The 22,955-nt window shown below is 38.2% G+C and overlaps 1 protein-coding gene across 1 annotated transcript in view; it reads right to left on the reverse strand.

Annotated features, from left to right (window-relative positions):
• The window catches only part of slc22a17 (solute carrier family 22 member 17), a 25,640-nt gene extending 9,176 nt beyond the window's left edge, over nt 1-16,464 (reverse strand). Inside the window, exons 1-3 of the mRNA XM_079259332.1 lie at nt 16,075-16,464; nt 10,999-11,536; nt 1,115-1,218 (exon numbers count right to left, since the gene is read on the reverse strand). Of these exons, the coding sequence (XP_079115458.1) occupies nt 1,115-1,218; nt 10,999-11,472 (578 nt within the window). The 5' untranslated portion in view covers nt 11,473-11,536; nt 16,075-16,464. The remainder of the gene's footprint in view (nt 1-1,114; nt 1,219-10,998; nt 11,537-16,074) is intronic.
• Nucleotides 16,465-22,955: the final 6,491 nt, after the last annotated feature.

The following is a 22,955-nucleotide window of genomic DNA, read 5'->3' on the forward strand; positions in this document are numbered from 1 at the left end:
ATATATATATATATATATATATATATATATACATATATATATATATATATACATATATATATACATATATATATATATATACATATATATATACATATATATATATATATATATATATATATACATATATATATATACATATATATATATATATATATATACATATATATATATATATATATACATATATATATATATATATATACATATATATATATATATATATACATATATAATATATATATATAATATACATATATATATATATATATATATATATATATATATATATATATATACATATATATATACATATATATATATATACATATATATATATATATATATATACATATATATATATATATATATATATATATACATATATATATATATACATATATATACATATATATATATATATATATATACATATATATATATATATATATATATACATATATATATATATATATATATATATATACATATATATATATATATATACATATATATATATATATATACATATATATATATATATATATATATATACATATATATATATATATATACATATATATATATATATATATATATATATATATATATATATATATACTACAAGCTCCCTTTCCAGTAACACAGATATCTGAGGCTGCAGAGCATGGAAGGGGGGAGGGGCGCCGACGCAATAAAACAAGGCAGTAATAACAAGAGTTACACGCTTTCATATCAGCCCGTTACATTTCCTGCTTGTGGTTAATCATCTTGCAGCATGTGAGTTTTCCTCCTGCGGTGCTTCTCTTACTGCGATGAGCAGAGTTATGATTCAGCATTTGGCTGCTCCGTCATAAATCTCTGTTTCTGCTGGAAACCACAAGCTGCTGTCTGGCAGAGCAGCCACGAAATCTGCTGCTAATGTCATCTAAACATCTGTGCTGTTCTCAGCAGGTTTGCACCTGCGTGCTCGAACTCTGCGTGTTACAAGGACTGCAAACTAAGACCAAAAGGCTGAAAAACGACGACTGTCAAAGAAACTTAACTACAACTTCTCTTGTTCAGTTTTGGCTTTTTGTGTGAAAACAGCAGAAGATGAAGTGGATACATTTACCTGTCTGCTGCGAAGCCCAAGCCAAGACAGCCAGTCAGGATTCCCAGGATGAAACACACCTCCTCCACTGGGACCAGCCAGTACTGGCCGCACACCAGATTCCACTGGACAGCGCAGAGACAAGGAGAAAGGTTTGTACTGGTTATTTACTCATGTAAAAACAATACGTATATGTTCCAGGTGGGCAGATCCACAGATCAGGACTAATTAATGGAGAAATACCTTTTCTAATTATAATGATAATAATACATTTTATTTAAAAAGCACCTTTCAAGTCACTCAAGGACACTGTACAATAAAAACAGGCATTAAAACAATAAGAAACAATAAAAACAACATGTAACTGTGGGACAGGGTGATTAAAGGGAGTATGCTTTCTTGAACAGGATGGATTTGAACAGATGTAAACGGTCAGTGTTAATTAACATGGTTTCTATGTTAATTAAACCAAAAACTAACTACTTATTTATATTTAACATTTATAACATTTTAACATTATATTTATCGGAAACTGAGAGTAGAGACTACTTTATGTACATTAGTAACTATAGTTATTAGAGGTGGGAAAACAGTCGAAAAATCGAAAATTGGGATTTTTTTGCTTCACAATTTTAAAATATTTTTTTGTTAAAAAAAATCTTTTTTTTTTTCAAATTGATAAAAATCCATTATGAACTTTTTTGCCATTGTTATTGTTTTATTTATCTTTTTACTTGTCTTATTGGGCATGATAGCAGCAGAATGATGATCTGGCTTAATGTGTTGTTTTTTCCTAAATGAAATCAAGAAAAATTACGAGAAAAAAAGTTTATACATTTTTTTTTTTAAATCTACAAAAATCAGCAATATTGAAGAATTGGAATCGAAAAAAATCGGAATCGAATCGAATCGGGACAAAAGCGTATCATCACAGCCTTAATAGTTGTACTCTAAGAAGGGTAAATGTTAAACAAAACAAACGTCTCATCACACTTATGCTGATGACACACAGCTCTATATTACTGTGTCGTCTAGAGACGCTAATCAGTACTTAGATGAATTTTCTTCAGCTGTTTCAATATAAATATGAAAGAAATGTCTTTGGAAACAAAGATGAGCATCAGTCAGCAAAGCTGCAAACAACCGTAACCAAATCAGCCACTTTACCACCTTCACATTATATCTAGAATAACAGAACTGAAGGATTTAGAAAACATTTCTTTTCTGTAGTTTTGATTACTCTGATGGAGTTTTTACAGGTTTCAAGTTAAGTCAAAAAGATAAGTTCAGTTCTTACATCTATACACTGGATTCCTGTTGTTGCTTTATTTTTCAGCGCTTTGAGCTGCCGCTGTTGCAAAAATGTGCTAAATAAACTTGAAACTTGGCTTCCTGTATGCAAAGAATTTATTTAAAATGTTCCTGCTGGTGTACAAGGCACTGAATTGTTCTGGTCCTCTAGAATATTTTATGTAATCTGCTGAAGTCACATGACCCGTCCAGGATCATCTGGGTTTAGTTTTAGTGTTTCAGTTTTAATTTATTTATTTCCGAATGAACGAATGAATGAAAGAAGAAAAGAAAATATATATTACATACCTACAAATACATATGTACATACACCCACGTATACATACATACTAAATAAGAAAATAATAATATCCATAATATTAATGATAATAACAATAATAATCATAATCCCTCATCAATTCAGTAACTAAATGAATTCAAGTTGAGTTTGCTTTCCATCCCAAGAGTTAAACTAAAACACAGAGAATCAGTGTTTAGCTTTTCTGATCAGAAAATCTGCAACAACCAACCAGAACATCTTAAGTTTGGCCTCAAACCTTTATTCTTTTTAAAATCAGGCCCTAAAACCTTTTTTTTTAATCTGCTTTTATTTAAACAAGTGTCTTCATGCATGTTTTATATATTTTTTACATGTAAACTGCCTGTCAAGTATTTTAAAAACACGGGAAAATAAAAGACGTTGGGAAACAGGGAAAAATACAGCAGATTCCCGGCCAAAACAGCTACGGTAAACTGAATATGTTAAATCATATGACTCACTGTATGTATTTTTTTGTTTGTTTTGATGGTTTAGAGCACATTGTGTTGCCTTATATATATATGTAATGTGGCATTTAAATCAATTTACATTACTGCACTGAAGCACTGATGGATTATAAACTGAGGATGATGCAGCGTGCAGCTTTCAAGCCCATTAGATAATAGAAACACGGGAAGAACACAACCACATAATGCTACTGATGATGTGGCTGTGATGGGAGGGGGGATTATTACTGAACCTGCAAAAAAGTAAGCTGAACCTACTTACTGCTCGATAAAGAACAATCTAGTCACATAATTCATTTAGTGCATTATCAGAATCAGAATCAGCTTTATTTGTCTTTGAGCCAGCATCCGGCACAACCAAATTATTCCAGTACAACCTGTCCAAGATTAGACAAAAATAATATACATGTGATACAAACTGGATCAGGCAGACTGAGGCAGCAGCCACGAAAGCGGTACATCTTTCTATGCAGGATGAGGAAAAGATTACACGAGGGATGATGGGTGGGTGTTAAAAAAAAATAAATAAATAAAAAAAGAAGTATCTCTACAATTTACCTAAAAGGGGGGAAGGATAAAGATGTGACAAAAAAGAAAAACACAACTCTAAACAAAAGAGCAAATTTTCAGACAGTCACAACATAAGAGAACACATGGGGGGGGGGGGGGGGGGGGGGGATCCAAGCGGAGCCGCAGCCAAGCAAAGGTGTGAACGGAGGGAGGGGCAAAGTCTGGAGAAAGCGGTAAAAGAAAGGAGAGTGTGTCTGTCACAGTGAGCGTTGGTGTGCGTGAGTGTGTGCCATAGACTGTATATAAAGAGATAGACGGAGCCTCCATTACGTCACCCGTAGGTTTCTGAAGAGCTGAATTGAAGCTTGGTAGGCGGTTCCTACCGTCGCCATGTTGGCAGAGGCATGCGCGTCGTCTCGCCCGGAAAATACAAATATGGACAAAGAGGTGGAGCTGAGAGGGGAGCTGTGAGCGTCATGGTGGATGATTGACATGGAGCGAACTCCGGGCTTCCTGTAGCTAAAAGCTAACCAAGCTAACCCGGAGATAACAGGAGCTAACCAGCTAACGGAGGTAAGCGGGCTAAAGCTAAGTCACGTTGTTAACCGGCTAAAAACCGCGGTTGTTCTACGTTCTTCTTACTTGAAGCGGGAGATTGGGTACCTGTCAATCAAAAGGACACGCCCCTAAATGTACCAAATTTCTAGATTAAATTACTTTTAAACGGGAGAGTTAGAAAAAAAATTCACTCCCCCCACAGTTGTCATGAAGGTAAACCTGACCTATGAACCGAAAATGGATTTTTGAACCAGGCTGTAAACATGTTTTTTTCTGCTGTGAAGTTGGTCTTTTTAACATGGGAGTCTATGGGGGATTTGCTCCATTTTGCAGCCCCTAGTGGATGAATGGGGAACTGCAGTTTTATGCACTTCCGCATAGGCTTCACTTCTAACCGCTGGAGGCGGCCACTTGGTTTGTGCGTTTAGTGACTCTGTGAACTATCCCCCAGTCTTCCCAGTCAGCCAGCTGTTGATGTAAAACGTGGCCTTGACAGCTGAGTTGTAATAATTATATCTCAATAAAGTAGTATTTACTTGTGTTTTTTTCGTAGTAATTAGTAATCCCCAGCTGTGGATACCTGGAACTGATTGAATTGACAAGAATGCTGCGCGTGTTGCTGAACATAACGAACAATTCTTCACACAGTGGGTTCAGTCAGAGGCTTCTTCGGGCTTGTTGCAACAATGAAAGGTGCAGAAAGTCATTTCTGCTAACAGCCGCTGCCGTACAGAACAAGAACTCAACAGACTGATACTAATTAAATATGAGTTATTTCTAATTTGAGGTGAATTGCAGTTTATTCATTTTTCTTTAGCAATAAGTTTTTTGGGGTTTTTTTTCAATTTCATGTCACTATCTGAAGTAGTTCTGCCACACAGAAAGTAAAAAAAGAAACAAACAAATACAATATCTGCTCTCAGATCTGTTCTAATTACATTAAGCTGACAAACCAATTTACATTTCCAGCTGAGCGCTGCTGGCGTTGCTGCCTGACGGCCGCTGAAAGCAGAGTGGTTTTAATGATCCAGAGGAGAACGAGGCGGAGCAGAGGGCTGCTCATAAAAAATAGAAAAGACCTCACATAATTGGAATTCGTGCAACGAAACATAAAAAGCCTGTCACGTATTATCAGCTGACCTGCTGCTGAGACACGGTGCCACAGCAATGCACACAGGCAGGAAAACCACAGAGCTCATACTGGTGGAACGCTTATGGATGCCAGGAGCGGGGCGGGAATGAGCACAAACCAGTACTGAAACTCCCCAGACTGGTTTGGAGTGTGCGTCATCGTGCTAGAAACCTGACAACAGGTTATGACTCTTAAGCAAATCCGCCACAGGGAGGTTTTAGTGATCATGTTAATTAATCAGTGAAGCCAAAAAGCGGCGTCTTTCTGAATCAGTCTATGCTTCCTCCATATGAAAACCGACTATTAGCAAGCTTTTACAACGCTGATGGATGCGCAGACCTGCCAAATGCCTCCTTTGGCAATGTTTAAACATCTTCGGCATGCTGCAGTGCACTGGGTGAATTACCAGCAAGCTGCACTAATACCACAGACCGGAGGACTGGGTGTGGTTCTTGCAGCACAGGCGCAGTAATAAAAACACATATAGTCCAGAGTGTGACCTGCAGGGTGATGAACTGAGCATCAAAAATAACAAGACTGAGAATCCAGTGAGGCAGGAGAGGAAAATAAATCAGCCGGAGCTTTGGAAACATGCTTCATATGCTGTTCTGCTCACGTTTTGCAGGAGAGTAGCTAATCCCAATCTTATCATGAAAGAGGCTTTTAGGAGGAACAGTTCTACATTTGTTCATGTTTTCTAACAATAAGTTGACATTTCCTGCTTTCATTTCTCTCCATTTAAGCACAACTTCTCTTATTTTGTGTAAGACGTAGTTAGTGGTGTTAAAGCGACGTGTTAAATGAAGCTCAGACGTCTGACTTTCCACCCATCTTTCTCTGAATCCTCCCTCTCAGAGCCCTTTCAGATCAGCACCCTGACGTAGTTCAAACCCATGTTTCCTGGTCCTTATTTTACAATCACACAGCCAAGTCAAATCTCTAAAAACTGCGAGTAAAAACACTCCTCCTCTCGTATTCTGCAGAAAACACAGAAACACTGAGTGTTTCCTTTCTTTAATGACTCAGTTAACAACAGTTCAGCTCTTTCTGCGGCCATGAAGGGCTTTAAGACGCACTTTCCCCTCCGAGGCCGGTCTGCTGATTCAAATGTGTCTCGTATATCCCTGAAATCTCCCACTTGTAACCCCTGAGAGACGTTTTTCTGAACAGGTCAACATGAATTAGCCCTCCTGCCATCACGATTCTCTAAACAGCCTCAGTCGGCTGAAGGCCGGGCTTTTCCACAAAGGTGGATCGTTATTTATACACTCTTCGGCCACTTTATCAGGTACACCTGTTCAACAAAGGTAGACAGCCAATCACATTTTATTTTGTCATATATTGTCTATTTAAAGTCTGTTATCTGTTTAAAGTTTTGATTTGGATTGATTGACGTGGCAGCTCGTGCAGTTAGTCGTGTAAATATGGACAAGACGGTTTACTGAAGTTCAAACTGAGCAGCAGAATGAGGAAGACGGGATTTGCGTGACTTTAAACGTGGCTTGGCTGCTGGTCTGAGTGTTTCAGAAAGTGCTGATCTGCTGGGATTTTCACACACAACCATCTGTAGGGTTTAAAGAGAAAATAGTCTGGTCTGGAAAAGAAACCAGTGAGCAGCAGCTGTCGTGTTTGTGTCAGCGGTCAGAGGAGAATGGACAGACTGGTTGGAGATGATAGAAAGTCAACAAGAAGCCAAATAAGCACTGGAACTCTAAATAAACAACACATCAAGCCTTAAAGCAGATGGTCTACAGCAGCAGAAGACCACAATGGATGCTGCTCCTGTCCTGCTGCAAACAGCAAACTAATGGTCCTTTTCCATTAGTATCAGCTTGTCTCAACGATTACTCGGGTAACTCGGGTACAAAAAATGATCGAGGCAAATTATCTGCCTCGAGGCGTCATTTAATTAATATCACGTGGTGATATATTTCAATTTATGCACCATCATGGCATTCTCGGACCACTACGCTGTTCGGAGGGACTACATAACTGTTTCAGTAAACATATAAAACATCTAAACATGTATAAAATATATAAAAACAGAACCTGTCGCCTACGGTGTGTCTGTACAGTATGACTGTTTCACCCGGACTGATGACGGACATGTCAAACAGCAGCGGTGAGCGGTTTGCTTTCTGTCTGAAGATTCTCGTTCCTTTGGTCTCTAATGGCAGAGAATGAAGAAGAGGGGAGGAAAAGACTGAAAAAGTCGCAAGTGTGGGACAGAGTCAAAGTGCATGTTTTAGGCAGCGTATGACGGCAGGCGGAGCCTCTGTTCCTGCAGCAAACTTTTATTCCGAATTAAACAGACACACTTTTAACAGGCGTGTCGTCCACCAAGACATCGGCTAGTTCTCAGATACTTTGGACATGCTTACAAGTCAGTCCTTCTTTCTACGTGAATTATTCTTTATTATCTTTTAAAAGGCAGAAATTTGCGACCGGTTGAGAATTGTTTCTCCACACATTGAGAGCGCGCGCAAACACGTTGGCACATTTTAAAATATGATACTTTTAAAACATTTTAAAAAGTATCATATTTTAAAACATTTTCCTCATGCATTAGGTAGTAACAACACATGCAACAGCTTCACAAATATACATTTACAGATTTACTTTGGTTGAGTTTCTAGTATTTGTTTCACAAATTATAATAATTTTTTTTAAAAATCCTTAAGAGTACTCGATTACTCCAAGAAATAATAGACAGAGTACCCGACTACAAAAGTACTCGATAGTTGCAGCTCTAGTCTCAACTTAACTCGCCTCGGCTCGGTTTGTAGGGTTTTCCACTTGGCTTTTGTACCCGTTTACCAGCACTTTTTTGTAACTCTTCAGGCCAGGCTCTAAGTGAGCTGAGTCGAGTTCCATGTGACGTCGCCAGACTGCATGCTGCTATTGGTCAGGGGCATGGCCAATCAGAGGTTAGGGAGTGATTTCCATGGAAATCACTCCCTGACCTCCCACGGCTAGCAACAGTTGTCGAGAGAAGCTGAAAAAGCTCCAAAGTGACCATCGGCAAGTCAAGGACCACAATGGATGGAGTGGATCAACAGACGAGACTGGAAGTGGTTCCAACAAATGGATATGAGCCGCAGACCGAGTAGCAGATTGCTTCTAGGTCCTGTGTTGTTATCAAGCACAACACTGACATCACAGTGATTTCACACAAACCCCACCCCTTTAAGACTTGGTACTAAATTGTAATGGAAAAGAAAGAGGACCAAGCTGAGACGAGTTGAGTTAAGTTGAGACAAACTGATAGTAGTGGAAAAGAGGCATAAGGCTAAAATTCACCAGACTCACCAGTACTGGACAACAGAAGTCGTCTGGTCTGATGAGTCTCGATTTCAGCTTCACATTCAGATGGTGGGCTCAGAGTTAGCTGGAAACATCATGAAAGCATGGATCCATCCTGCCTTGTATTAATGTTTTACACCAATTTTCCTGCAACGTTCTGGGTCTGTTTGTACCAACATGGCATGGTGTAAACACCAAAGCCTTCCTGAGAACTGCTGCTGACAGTGTCCATCCTTTTATGAGCACAGTGTAGCATCTTCTAATGGCTACTCCCAGCAGAGCAATGCAGCATGTCACAAAGCTCACATCATCTCCAGATGCACTCCACAGTCACCAGATCTCAGCCCGACAGAGCACCTCTGAGATGTGATGTAACAGGAGTCTCATCGGGGACTGTTCTGCTGACTAATCTGCAGCAACTGTGTCATGCTTCATGTCAACATGGAGCAAAAACCTCTGAGAAATGTTTCCAACACCTTGGTGAGTCTGAAGAATCAAGATAGCTGTAAAGGGAAACGGAGACCAACCTGCTTTTTGTAACTTTCCCTGATAAAGTGGCAGGTAGGGCTGGGCGATATGACAATATATATCATCTGGACGATAGAAAATGTCTGTCATTTCATATGAGGCTTGATTGTTTACACCACAATAGGGTGCTTTACTGCAGAAATTTATGTCAAGATGCGCTTTACGGCATGCACGCTGCAATATATAAAGAACTAGAAAAGCCCTTAGAGACCTTTTCCAAGGGCCACAGTTCTCCCCATACGGCAATTATTTGTTCTCTTCCTATGATGAATGTTCCAAAGGCCCCTTATTCTTTCATATTCTGGATTGTTCTCCGACCATTTTTGTTGGAGTTACCTGCACTAATGTTAAAAATGGCCCAATCTCACTTAGAGCTGGGCGATATGACGATATATCGATATATCATTTGGACTATATAAAAAATGTTTATCGTTTCATATGAGGCTCTGTCGTTTACGCCACAATAAGGTACTTTACTGCAGAAATATACGTGAAGATGTGCTTTATGGCATGCAAGCTGCAATACATAAACAAACATGGAGGAAGAAGGGAGCAGACACGTTTCAGAGCAGGGTAATTCACTAAAAGATGACCAGCCAACCCAAACCGATGAGTTTGTTCATAAAAAATGGGAAATTTCTGCCGCATGGATGCGGTTTGGATATAAAAAGCCGACGTGGAACCGACAACAGACTAGCTACCAGTCCCGACAACGGACTCCGACTATCTCATTTTATCACCTGCGCAAAAATCAGGATAAAGAATACAAAATAAAGAATAGAGTCAATGAGCAAAAGCCGCAAAAGCAGCGTCAAATGGTGGTGAAAGCGCTCATAATAAACTCCAAACTCAAACGGTGCAACAGGCTTTTACCCGTGAAACGTCATACAGTCATAGTTCCCGCAGATGGAAGAGGATCACTGCTGCCAGTACCAAGCACATCTGACACATAACTGATGACTGACACAAAATTACCGTATTTTCTGGACTATAAATCGCACTTTTTTTTCCACATGTTGGCTGTTCCTGCAGTGTAAACTCCGGAGCGACTTATATAATTTCAGCCACAAGAGGCCACTCTAGAGTTACGCTGCACTTTGCTGTTTTCACACAGTAAATTCTTTAACACAAGCAAAAAGACTCTACCTCATAAGTCAGAAAACACACGCTGGTCCTGACAGAATCACATATTACAATGAAAAAACTACCATACCCAAGAAAAATTCGACTTATACCCCAGAGCGACTTTTAGTCTGGAAATTACAGTACACAAAAAGTTCTATATCATTATGTATGGCGTTATGAGGATATAAAATGAGCTATATGAGGAAATGAGATTTCGGTCACGTCGCCCAGCCCTAGTGGCAGGTGACTGTACACTTAATGATCAAAGTAACCAGTGGAGAAAGCAGCAGCAGCTGGAATGAACCTAAATACCCCAAAATGTAGTAAACCATGTAAACTAGGTGAAGTCTTTGCAGCAACTCGTCTTCCAAAACAACTCGACCTGAAAAGTTCTGAGTTTCTGAATGAGAGGAATCCTGCGGCTTCCGGGAGCATCGTGTACGTCATGTTATTGAGGCATTTCGGGTTAAAAGGCCGACACATTTAGAAACACTGGCCCGATTGTTTAAAGCTTCAGAGAAACGGCTCTGTCCCCTTCAGGAGCTCGTGTGTGAGTATAAATACAAGCATCTGAGCGTTTCTGCTTACTCTGCAGGACTCTGCTGCAGCTACAAGATGAAAAGATGTGTGTGTGTTTATATCCAGATGTTTAAGCCACCTCATGTTGATTTACCTCAGTAACTATGTTGTTCTTCAGCCCCTCCGTCACGTCGTAGTCCCACCCGTCCTCGCAGTCCACCACCGCCGACTTGCTGGCGTTGACGTACTGCTTACACTGAGACAGCCCCCCACTGTCGCCGGGCGTCTCCCCCTTCTCCCAAGGCAGGGAGGCGTTCAACATGTCTGGGGACAACATGGGTCCTGGGAGGTGGCAGTGGTGGGGAGGGGAGAGGGTGAGGAGGGGGTCGGAAGAAAGCAGGAACGCCAGGAAGAGGTTGGGCAGGATGGAGAGAGCGATCAGCACCCTCTGCTTCTTCCTCCCCAGAGCCAGCACCATCACCTCCCCCGTGGGGGGAAGCAAGGGCGGCGCAGGGATGGAGGAGGACGATGGTGCTGGGGAGGAAGGCACAGGAGAGGAGGGGAGGGATGGAGGAGGAGGCGGGCAGGGGGAAGGGGAAACCAGGGGCGGCGAGTCTGGTGATGTCATCGCTCTGGGTTGCGAGGGGGGGGGGGCTAAAATAGAGGCGGGGGAGGTTGATGAGGGGAGAAATCTGTGGAAGTAAAGAAGCTGGTTCACATCCAGACTGGAGCACACGTGTAAACAACAACATTCATGACGGCTGCTTTCCATTTAGCTTCCTCAGGTAAGCGGTTCTGGTTCTGTTAAAGCTGCCTCACGCTGCACGCGTCCAAAACACACACCTGATGACAAAGGGCGCGAAATCAAACCCAAAAAAATCGAATGTCAAGATTTTCTTTTGCTTCTTCATTTTTAAATTGATTTTTTTTTTTTTTTTTTTGTAAAAGATTTTTTTTGCTTCAACATTTTTAAATTGATTAAATTGATTTTGAAAAAGTTTTTTTTTTTTCAAACAAATACAAATAATCCATGATAAATATTTGGCCATTTTTATTGTTTTTATTGATCTTTTTAGTTGTCTTGTTCTATTCAACAGTCATTTGGCAGAAACTTTTATCCAAAGCTACTTACATTTGAGTGAGAACAACAAGCACGAAATCAATCATTAGAGGACGTCGTAGGAAGGTGCTGGTGGACTGTCCAGTTGGACGGAGGTCCTTCCAAGAAGTGCTACAGGCTTTTTTTTGTTTGTTTGTTTTTTGTTTTTTGTTTTATTTCTCCCTTTCCACCCCATAATATCACCTATGTTATAATACAGAGAATTATTTACCATAAAGTTTGTTGCAAAGAACTTCTTGAGCATTTTAGCAGCAGAATGACGGTCTGCACTACTGTTTTTCTTAATTGAAATTTAATTAAAATAACTAGAGAAAAAATTTCTGTACATTTTTTTTCTTTGTTTTTATCTTTTAAAAAAAAAAAAAAAAAAAATCAACAAAATTGAAGAATCGTGAGAATTGCAATTTAAATCGAATCGGCACCCAAAAAATTGGAATCGGGACAAAAGCATATCGTTACAGCTCGAGTAAATACCTTTTTACATACAGAGTTGTGCTCTTTAAAATGTGGCCTAAAGCCAGAAAATCCTGTCAGGCTTTTTAAATCCGATTTAACAAGAACTGCGGACGATGGTTAAGTTCTTTACGTCAACACAGCTTTTCTTCTGCAGCCATAAACGCAGCCAATTGGATGCTCCCTCCCAGCAACATGCGCTCATCCCCTCACACCTGACTCAAAATGAAGAGCAGGTGTAAAGAAATAAGACATTAAAAAGTCCAAATTATGTTAAATACTCAGACAAGAGAGGACTTATGTTCCTGCAGTTTGTAACTACACAAAGTTCAAGAAGATCTGACATCATTTAAATGTCTCAGTCTCAAGCTGATTGTAAATCACACTGATTTAATATTCCTTATAAATTTAATAATACAGTTAATAAATAAGCACAAGTCTGTAGATTTAACCCCTCAATGTCTACTTGCAAATTTGCGACAAAGCACTTCCAGTCTTTGTTCATATATAAACCATTAAAACGTGGTTTCAGTGCTTTAAACCATGGAAATGATCTGATATCATGTATTCTTTACTTATCCAGTGAGCTTTCCGGTTGTTTATATTACTTCAGCATTATAAACTATGTACCTTTAAATATATGGGTCTCTCCTTATGGGTGTTCAATGGATAAATATACCGTGTATTTATTTATTTATTGTTTATTTATTCAATTGTTTAACATTGTAAATGCAATATAGGTTTTGTTTTGTATCAGAATATATTGCTTTTTTTTTGCTGTTTTTCTTTTTTTTACTTGTATTTCATGCACTTAAATGCTTCTATAACTTCAATAAATTGTACTGTTAACAAAATAAGTAGTTCTGTTAATTCTTTAGGACTCATTTTAAAGATAATTTACATTATGGTGGTGACAGTTTTATTCATTTTATTTATTCATACAAGACTGACTTCATGTTTTTAAGATACTAAGATTTTAATTTTCTCCACATGCTTAAAATATAAATAAAAATAGCTGCACAGCGAATTGCTTGTTTTGTATGTGTGTTTGGCAGATCTTGCATTTGAAATAATAATTAATAGACCACTAATGGGGCTGACTTAGTGGTGAACAGTAAAACACACTTCAATCAATTTTATATCTAGAAACTGAGACCTGAACATCGCAGAATGCAAAATTATGTTTTGCAATGACTGAAAGATTTTTTTAAATGTTACTTTAAAATGAGTTAATGTGAAATTTTTGTCCTGAAAAGCGAGGACAACAATAGACAGACATTTTATTCAAACTGACTCTGGTTTCTTGCTTTTTTGTGTTTTTTTTTTTTTTTTGGAAGGGGCCCACAAAGCAGTTGTGCTCAGGGCCCCCACATGACTAGCAGCAGCCCTGGTTAAACCCCAACATTAGTAGAACTTTTTGGTCTTTACTTGTCGAAATATAGCACTAAAACAACGTGTGTTTACAGCCTTTACAAAAACACGAAACCTCCTGATTTAGTCTCCAAGTTCTGGTCAAAAACGTTGAGACTGACAAATAATGTCATCATGTTTCTGATAGATTTAAGAATGAAAAACGCCAGCAACAGATCAACGTCCAACTTCCCAAGCTCGCCTCTGAGATGATGGTTAAATGATTGATTTTTCTGTGAGTTATTTCACAATGTGACCTTTACTCAGCCTCAGTTTGATGCTTTTGGCTTCTGTAAAATGTCAGCCGTCGGCAGAGATGCAACAGATCTGAATGTGGATTCTGTTGGGAAGGATCGTAACAAACAGCTGAAAAGATGCTGAAATGCCTCGCTGAGCCATCAGTCGTTCACCTCTGAGGTGTGGAAATGACACTCTGCAAGGTGAGGCGGGTCAGACACCGCTTTCATCAACTCCTCCTGAGTCCCCTTCAGATCCTGTTGTTATTTTTATGTCCACAAATGATGACGTAGCAACACGTCTAAATGCTCAAGCTGCTTATTTTGTTCACATAACAAATATAATCTCAGTTTACAGGAGTAAAACCTGCACCATGCAGCTGAAAAACAAACTTTAATATGAATATCTGAGATAAACTGAACAGCAACACATCTGCTGTTTTAGATACTTTTTTAAATACATTTTCAGCCCAGTACAGCAGGGGTCTCAGTTATATAAATACATTTATTTTTAAATTCTTCTATTTTTATTCAAAACTGTATCAATTTTTTATACTTTTTTTTTTACTCCATACATATTAAGTATGTTTTAAATTTTATTGTAGATATGTTTTATATTTTTTCTACATAAAAATTAAATTTTTAAACATTTATTTCAATTTTTTTTTTCATTTCTACGCATTTATTCCAATTTAAAACTCATTGGATCTACAAAATCACATCACATTTAACCTCCTGACACCTGCTTGCCACAAATATGTGTTTAACCTCTTCTTGCCTTTTTAAATTATATTTAAAGTTATCAAACTTATTTTATTTCTCTATTTACTTTTACTCACTCTGACTTATTAGTGGAATAATCCTTATCTGAATTGTTCATAATTTATTTTACTTGATAACAATTAATAATTAATTAAAAAATTTAACAGTAAATCATTTTCTTCTTTTTTTCTATATTTACTTTATTGCTTTATAATTGTAAATAAATTCAGGCTTAAAAGGATTCATCCCAGGTATCCAGAACTGGAAAAACGCTGTATTTTACATTAGGATTAGAGTAATATTCCCAGATCTGGAAGTTATTTTAATGTACGTGTGAATTTCCACATCTCTGAACTGACTCATGTTATAATATAAACTCTGTTTTACTGAGTTAAAAAGATATAAAAGATATAACAAGTTAATCCTCGTTTTATTTTTACTCCCAGGGCGTCAGTGCAAGGCCAGATTATCCAATGGGCATTATGGGCACGGGCCCAGAGGCCCACACCCATTGGGGGCCCATGTGGGGCCCACGTAGGGTATACACCAGCAGTTTGGAAATTAAACGAAATGCATATAAAAGCCAGACAGTTACACCACAGTGTCTAGTATATTGCTACTGGTAAATGTAGTTTCACAGTGTATCATTCACAATTTTTACAATGTTATGGTGTGGAACGGGGCCCCTGGAACACTTTGGGCCCAGGGCCCTGTGCACTTTTAATCCGGCCCTGGGTCAGTGTATCACTATTTGATAGGAAAGTAATCTGTAGGAATTTAGGATTCATTTTCTTAACCTTCAGTAATCAGCTCTAATGCATACCCACTGATCTTTGCTATACTGGTGTAAACTGGGAAAGGGAAGGAAAATGATGGAACAACCAGTGCCCTCCCCAGCAGCACATGGTGCTCCTCCAGCAACCAGGACCTGTCGTGTTTTCCTCCCACAAGGCCAGGAAGTCGTACAAAAAGAAATTCCACAGAGTTACATAAGAGCCCTGACACGAGGTGGGTGGGGGGAAAGGGACGTGGGAGGAATGTAAGAGGCAGGGGCCGGCTGGCCTCTGTGAGGCTGAAAAGGAGAGCAGCAGTGTGGGGAGACCAGTGGAGGGAGGAGGGGGGTGGAAGCAGCTGCTGGGCCGGACCCACCAGACACCTGCCCCGGCCAAACTGAACCAAAACACGCGGTTTTTACTGCCACACCTGCTTAACTCCACAAATTATCACATATATATATGTTGTTCGTCACCTGTTGTCCAAACGCTGCTAGATGTGAGCCAGAATCAGCCCGGTTTCTCCTCCAAATGTCCAAAACATCGCGGGGTGAGAGGGACTCGTTTCACCGCATTCACCGGATTTCAGCTGCGCCTCGACGTCCTTCTGCGTTTATCTGAGAAATACGGAGGCATTTCTGTCCTGGGGGTCGTGCTGCGTGTCTCTTATGGACACCAAGGCTGTCTGTGACTCCAGCAAGGACACCGGAGTCCTGTTAGTGCCGAGCTCTGCAAACCCTCCGCCGGTTTGACATGTGATGCTACCCGCCGGGGATGCTGGGCTCCTCTCCTCCACCTACCGTCGCCAGTTTCCAGTGTTTATGTTTAGTCCAAGTTTTTTCGAGCTGACGTTATGCAAAATAATTATGTAATCCATTACTGTGTCCGACAGAGGAAAACGCGTCGTCGGGTAGCGGACAAAGAGCGGGTGGAAAACTGCGGATAGCCGTCTGTTTCAGGGAGCAGCTCCGCCGGCGGGCGGCTGAAGTCTTCGTTAAAAATCGGCTAAAATACGACGTTCCTTCGTAACTCTGCCGTCAAAGATCGTGCATTCTGAAAAGGTGCATCACTCTGAGACATAAAAAAAAAATAATAAGTATGCATCATTCGTTAAGACGACAAGCTTAAATTTATTTTTTAAGTTTTGGAATGTATAACTTCTGCCTATTATAATCACATTTGGCTAATATTGTGCCATTTTAGTCTTTTCAGGCTAAACATGATTTCATATAAAATTGTATGAACAAATAAAATGTCATAAAAAATAATGTACCAAAAAAAAATCCAAGTAACTTTATAGGACATGTCAAACATTATATCACTAATACCAAAAATAAATAAATAATTTTAAAATAATAACAATTTCCTCCTTTTAAACTCAGACAAGACAGAGGTCGTTATCTTCGGGCCTGAAAAACTTAGAACAAAATTATCTAGTTATGTAATTACTCTGGATGGCATTAATCTGGCCTATGAGAAATCACTACCACTATGAGAAATCTTGGAGTCATTATTGACCAAGATTTGTCTTTTAGCTCACATTTAAAACAGGTTTCTAGAACCGCCTTCTTCCACCTGCGTAATATTGCAAAAATTAGGGGCATCTTGTCTCAGAAAGATGCAGAAAAATAAGTCCATGCCTTTATTACTTTCAGACTAGATTACTGCAATTCCTTATTTATGGGTTGTCCCAAATATGCCCTGAAAAGTCTCCAGCTGATCCACAATGCTGCAGCGAGGGTTCTGATGAGAACTAGCAGGAGAGATCATATGTCACCAGTTTTAGCCTCTCTACACTGGCTCCCTGTTAAATCCAGGATAAAGTTTAAAATTCTTCTCCTCACATATAAAGCTCTCCATGACCAAGCTCCATTGTACAGAAAAGATCTTATAGTTCCATATATTCCAAATAGAGAACTTCACTCTCAGACTGCAGGTTTACTGGTGGTTCCCAGAGTCTCAAAGAGTACTATGGGAGGAAGGGCCTATAGCTATGGAACCAGCTCCCACCGTGGGTTCGGGAGGCAGACCCCCTCCACACCTTTAAGATCAAGCTGTAAACCTTAATTTTCCATGATTCTTATAGTTAGGATATGAGCATCTCCTGAGTTGGAGTCTGCATGTACAAGACCCAACTGTCCAGGTTATGCTCATTGCTCTTATAGTTATGGGTAGTCTAGCCAACCATTACTTATGTAGCAATGAGGAGTACTGATGCACTGAGAAGTACCTCGCTCGATTTCTCTAATATATTAATGTATAAATATATGCCAATAGTGTTGTCTCTAACTTATTTTCCTTTTTTCCGCAGGTCTTCCTGATTAAGTGCGATTTGTTGATCTGTCTTTCCTGTCGTCTCCACTCCAACCAGTGGAGGCAGATGGCTGCCCTCCCTGAGCCGGGTTCTGCCGGAGGTTTTCTTTGTGTTATAGGGAGTTTTTTCCTTCCCACTGTCGCCGTGTGCATGCTTAGGATGGGGATTGGATCGAAATCATGACTCAATGCAATCAGTTGGTTTCTATTATAGGATATGTATGAACTGGCTTGAAATGATGTGTATGTTGATTCGAGTATGTAAAGTGTCCTGTGACAACATTGTTGTGAAGTGGCGCTATACAAATAAAGCTGAATTGAATTAATATATTATGCACAAAATACCTCAAATGTACAAATTTACATAAGCAAATATAATCACAATAGCAATAATAATAATAATAATAATAATAATAATAATAATAATAATAATAATAATAATTGGACAATTTGATCATATTATGTTAAAATGAGACATTAGCCATCAGTCATTTATACCCAGATGCGGCCACCTGCCAGTCATCCTGTTCAGATTTATGTGGTTTGGCAGCAGTTGCAGAGCTGGATATTTATCCCCGGGGTGGCCAGAGGGAGGGTGGTTGAGAATTTTTCTGGAGAGGAGCACACAGTAAGATAGAAAATTATTGTCTTCTTCTCTTTGATACACACACACACAGACACACACCAACAAACAAGACTTGAAAATGTGATTAATGTAAAGAAACAATTTTTACATTAATAATCAGATCACTGTGTTTAAATGTTTTTGCAACGAGTTTAAAGTAGTCCAGAAAAAATAAGTTGGTTGTTTTGGAGTGCAGTATGTGAAGCTTGATGTGGTTTTAGGGGGATCTGTAACTTCAGCCCCTAACAATTTGGTTTACTGTTTTGCAGTAGTAGACTGGATCCCTGTGTTTGACCACAAAAGATCTGCATGGCGCCTTGAGGCCAGCAACTACTGATACTGACACTAGGTTTGGTTTTTGTACTTCTTGCTTACAAAAAAGTTGACCACCCCTCCTGGTCTGATGCTTGTATGCTTTGGTCTGTACTAAGCCTGTCTGGTGACATCTGTAACAAATATTAACTCAGCGTAAGTGCTACTAATGAGAGAGAACTGGATATTTAACATTAATATGTGTACATAAACATTTCAAAGATGTATGTATGATAGCGCAACAATCATACAAAGACTAAAAGAAAAACTCAAATTTAAAGAAAAAAGGTGCAGACCAATAAAAGCCCAGCAACTCATCTTTGGGGATCACCTTGTGTTACATTGCAGGTTGTACTGACATCATAGTGATACTTTTCACCTGGGAGCACTCAAATATGCCAGATAATTAAACAATTTCAATGTATGTTCAGACATCATATCAACATTGTCATCTGATGGGACATTATAATGAGACAAAAAGCCTTTACGCTGCGGCTGTCCATTCAAGATGGACTCCAGAACATTGAGCTCAGAGACGACTTTGAGAAGAGCCATTATTTATATAATTTTTTATTTCCTATCAAATTTCATGTTTTGTGATATTCAATGAAATTAAGCTAAACTAACTCATCAAATTTCTAAAATGTGGGGAAGGGGGATTTAACACAGGAAGTAATTTTGTTTGACAGTGAAGATGTTGTTGTGTGGAATTTGTGTCAGAGTGAAACATCTGTCTTTCTGTAATCTGTGCTGCAGCAGGTCTGCGTGCATCTATCTGCCGCGTGGTGGAGCCATAAATCTCTCTCTCACACACACACACACACACACACACACACACACGCACGCACGCACACACAGAGAGAGAGAGAGAGAGAGAGAGAGAGAGAGAGAGAGAGAGAGAAGCTACAGGTATAGCGCTGCACTTCCGTAAAGCATCCAAGCACAGGGGCTCGAAGGAGGTGACAGCCATAACTTATCCATCGTGCTTTCACATTTAAACGCTCACTTAGAAAATGGAATTATCATGTTTCGTGCAAGTTTAGTGTATGTGTGTGTGTGTTTTCATGCTTTCCTGTAATATTAACTGTTTACACTTGATGGCACCAACACGGTCTACTCAGCAGCTGCTTCCTCTACAGGACCTTACCGGATGTTAAAAAAATTTAAACATTAAAAGCCCAATGTGTGTGTAAATATGCAAATATGTGTGTGTAAGTGGGTGTGTTTATGATGCTTTGGCATGTTCCCTTTAAATATGAAATGACAGAAATTTAAAGTTCATTTTGTTGAGGTAAAAACATTTTGCTCTTTTAGGGTGTCGGATTTTGTTGTTACAACAAAAGAAAGAAAGACTTAGAAAAAAAAAGAAAAGAAGAAATGTCCTTCCTTTGTTGATTTGAGGGCTGTCCAAATTTCCTGAAAAAAACAAAGAAAGGAATCTTAGTCCCCATCAGGTCAAGGATTGTTCCTTTACACACCGGGGTTGTGGTGGGGTCCATATAATCGGCTGCTGTTGAGTAACTTGGTAGAGATTGGGTGAAATACAGTCTTTCTTCACTCTGTGGAGTTGTTGCAGTCCTCGGACCACAGATTACCCCACACGAAGCTGTGAGACATTTCAACAGTCACAAGAAGCTTTTATTTGCCTCTGAAGACATGAAGCCATGTCATCCTAAAACAGACCTTTGTTATACTTTCACTCTACTTTACAGAATTATGTTTAAAGATTTTATTTTCACGTCATGGATGTTTATAAATGCTTGAGAGAGATAGATAGATAGATAGATAGATAGATAGATAGATAGATAGATAGATAGATAGATAGATAGATAGATAGATAGATAGATAGATAGATGCTAAAAAAAAAAAAAATACTATTGTTTTTCATTTTTAAAAGAAATACCACAACAAACCAAATGTTTCTCAAGGGAATTTTAATTTATTTTATTTTATTTTATTTTATTTTATTTTATTTTATTTTATTTTATTTTATTTTATTTTATTTTATTTTATTTTATTTCAAAAGTGTGGACACACTTTCACATTAAATGTAATTAGTGTTTCTACCCCATTTAAAACACTGGAGCACCCCATCTCTATAACACACAACTCAAATCTTGTTTTTCACAATAATATAATTATTTTATTAATACTTTTATTAGTTAAGTAATTAGTTTATTATGTTCAAATTTATTATAAAATTCCTCCCTGTTTTATTCTATTTTATTTATTCTATTTTATTTAGTCATGTTAGAAACATATTTCAGTGTGCAGAACAACTCAATCTACATGTTTTTTTAAATAAAAAAGAATTGCGTTGAAGTTATTAGATCAGTTTGTGAGTTAGAAAAGTGCATTTAAACAGAATTTATGACTAACAGCTCTAAAAAAATTGTCAGTAAATTTATCAACTGCTTTTGATATCACAAATATTTTAATCAAAATTATCTAATTAAAACATGTAATTCAATACAGCTTGATTTGGGCTTAGCTTTTAATAATATGACTAAATAAATTGAAGATCATTTCTATTCAGCTTGAGTAATAATAATACAATAGTATTATTATAATAAAAACTATAATACAATAGTTTGTGTTATTATTATCATCATTATTATTGTTTATTGTAATTATTATTTTACTTTTGAATATAATCTATATATAAAATGAAAAAAAAAGGTGTCTGGCTTGTTGCCCCGACCCCCTCCTCTTTTTCTCCTATCTCTATGTCCCTTTGCTACCATCAAAGCCACAGGAAGGCTTTGGCAGCCCAAAAACACTGATACTATCTCTGTGCTCCTCATCTCCGTCCTACTCTGTGTCGAAATCTCGCCCATCTCACAAAGGGAAACCGCTGGTGCACAACCGTCCATGGCATGACGTCCGTTTCTGTTGGTGGGAGCACTTACGGTAAATAATGTGGCAGGCGTACATTGTGTTCATATGAAGGATGAAGAGAAAGGTTCATTGAGGGTGATGACATAAAGGCTCTTTCAAGTACTTTTGTCAGCTCTTTATGCCTCAATATCACACAATTTTAAAAGCAAATACCTCATAGTGGCTCAGAAATTATTTATTTTAAGAGAATGTTTGACAAATTATTGTGTCACTGTGAAAATGTTCAACAAATTTCACATTAAATGTATAGCATTTATAAAAACCACTTCAAGTAGTTCATTTTTAATTTAGTGGCAAGGACACATGACATTTATAAAGATATACACTTAGATTTCTGTGAATCCACAACAAACCACAGATTGTTGGGTAATTCTGTTGGGTAACAATCAGCTTTGACAAAGACAAGTCAGGTATTTGTTTAAGCAACGATTATCAAATGATACTCCATCAGAAATAAGTCTTGTTTAGTTCATTTTGGATCTACAGGAGCATTTTTCCCACATGTAATATTTGCTTTTAACTCCTTCATTGTTTCTCTGTCTCACTTCCCTGCATTTAAGAATATATATAAGCACCCACATCCAGGCTCAACGTTGTGGTCTTTCTTTGTCAAAATGCTCAGTCAAAGCTTCACAACATAGAAGTCATCCCAAGCATTTCATATCTCCAAATGTGTTTTATGTTTTAATATTTAATCTGTTTAAATGTGTTTTTTTATTTATTTATTAAACGTATTAAAGTGAATTTAAGCCAATCAAACTCAACACTTATAACCGAACTAAACAGATGTTTGCTTTTTTGTTATGTTTAAAGAGCCTTTAAATAAAACATCATCAACCAAAAAACCATTGTGAGCTAAACCAAAAGGTGGAAAAAGACCCCCAGTCTCTGAAGCCATGTTGGCCGATCAGTTGCCAAAGAAAGAAAACCATTTTACAACTTCCAATGAATCTTTCTGTGTCTTACGAAAGTTGTTTTATGTGGCGTCAACCTCAAAAGCGCCTTCATTCTTCAGTAAAATCAGCTGAATAGTCTGTTAACTAGATTATCATTGCCTTTGCCATGGAAACAAAAGCGAATGGTGCATATTGTGGCATAAGAAACAAAGATGTTAGTGTCATAGCCCGACACCAAAAGTAAAAAATACCAGCAACATGGAACAGCTGGATAATCTGAAAATCTTCATCCTGGAAAAGCATTTTCCCAGAA

The sequence above is a fragment of the Telmatherina bonti genome (assembly GCF_933228915.1).
Source record: "Telmatherina bonti genome assembly, chromosome: 20".
NCBI classification, from domain to species: Eukaryota; Metazoa; Chordata; class Actinopteri; order Atheriniformes; family Telmatherinidae; genus Telmatherina; species Telmatherina bonti.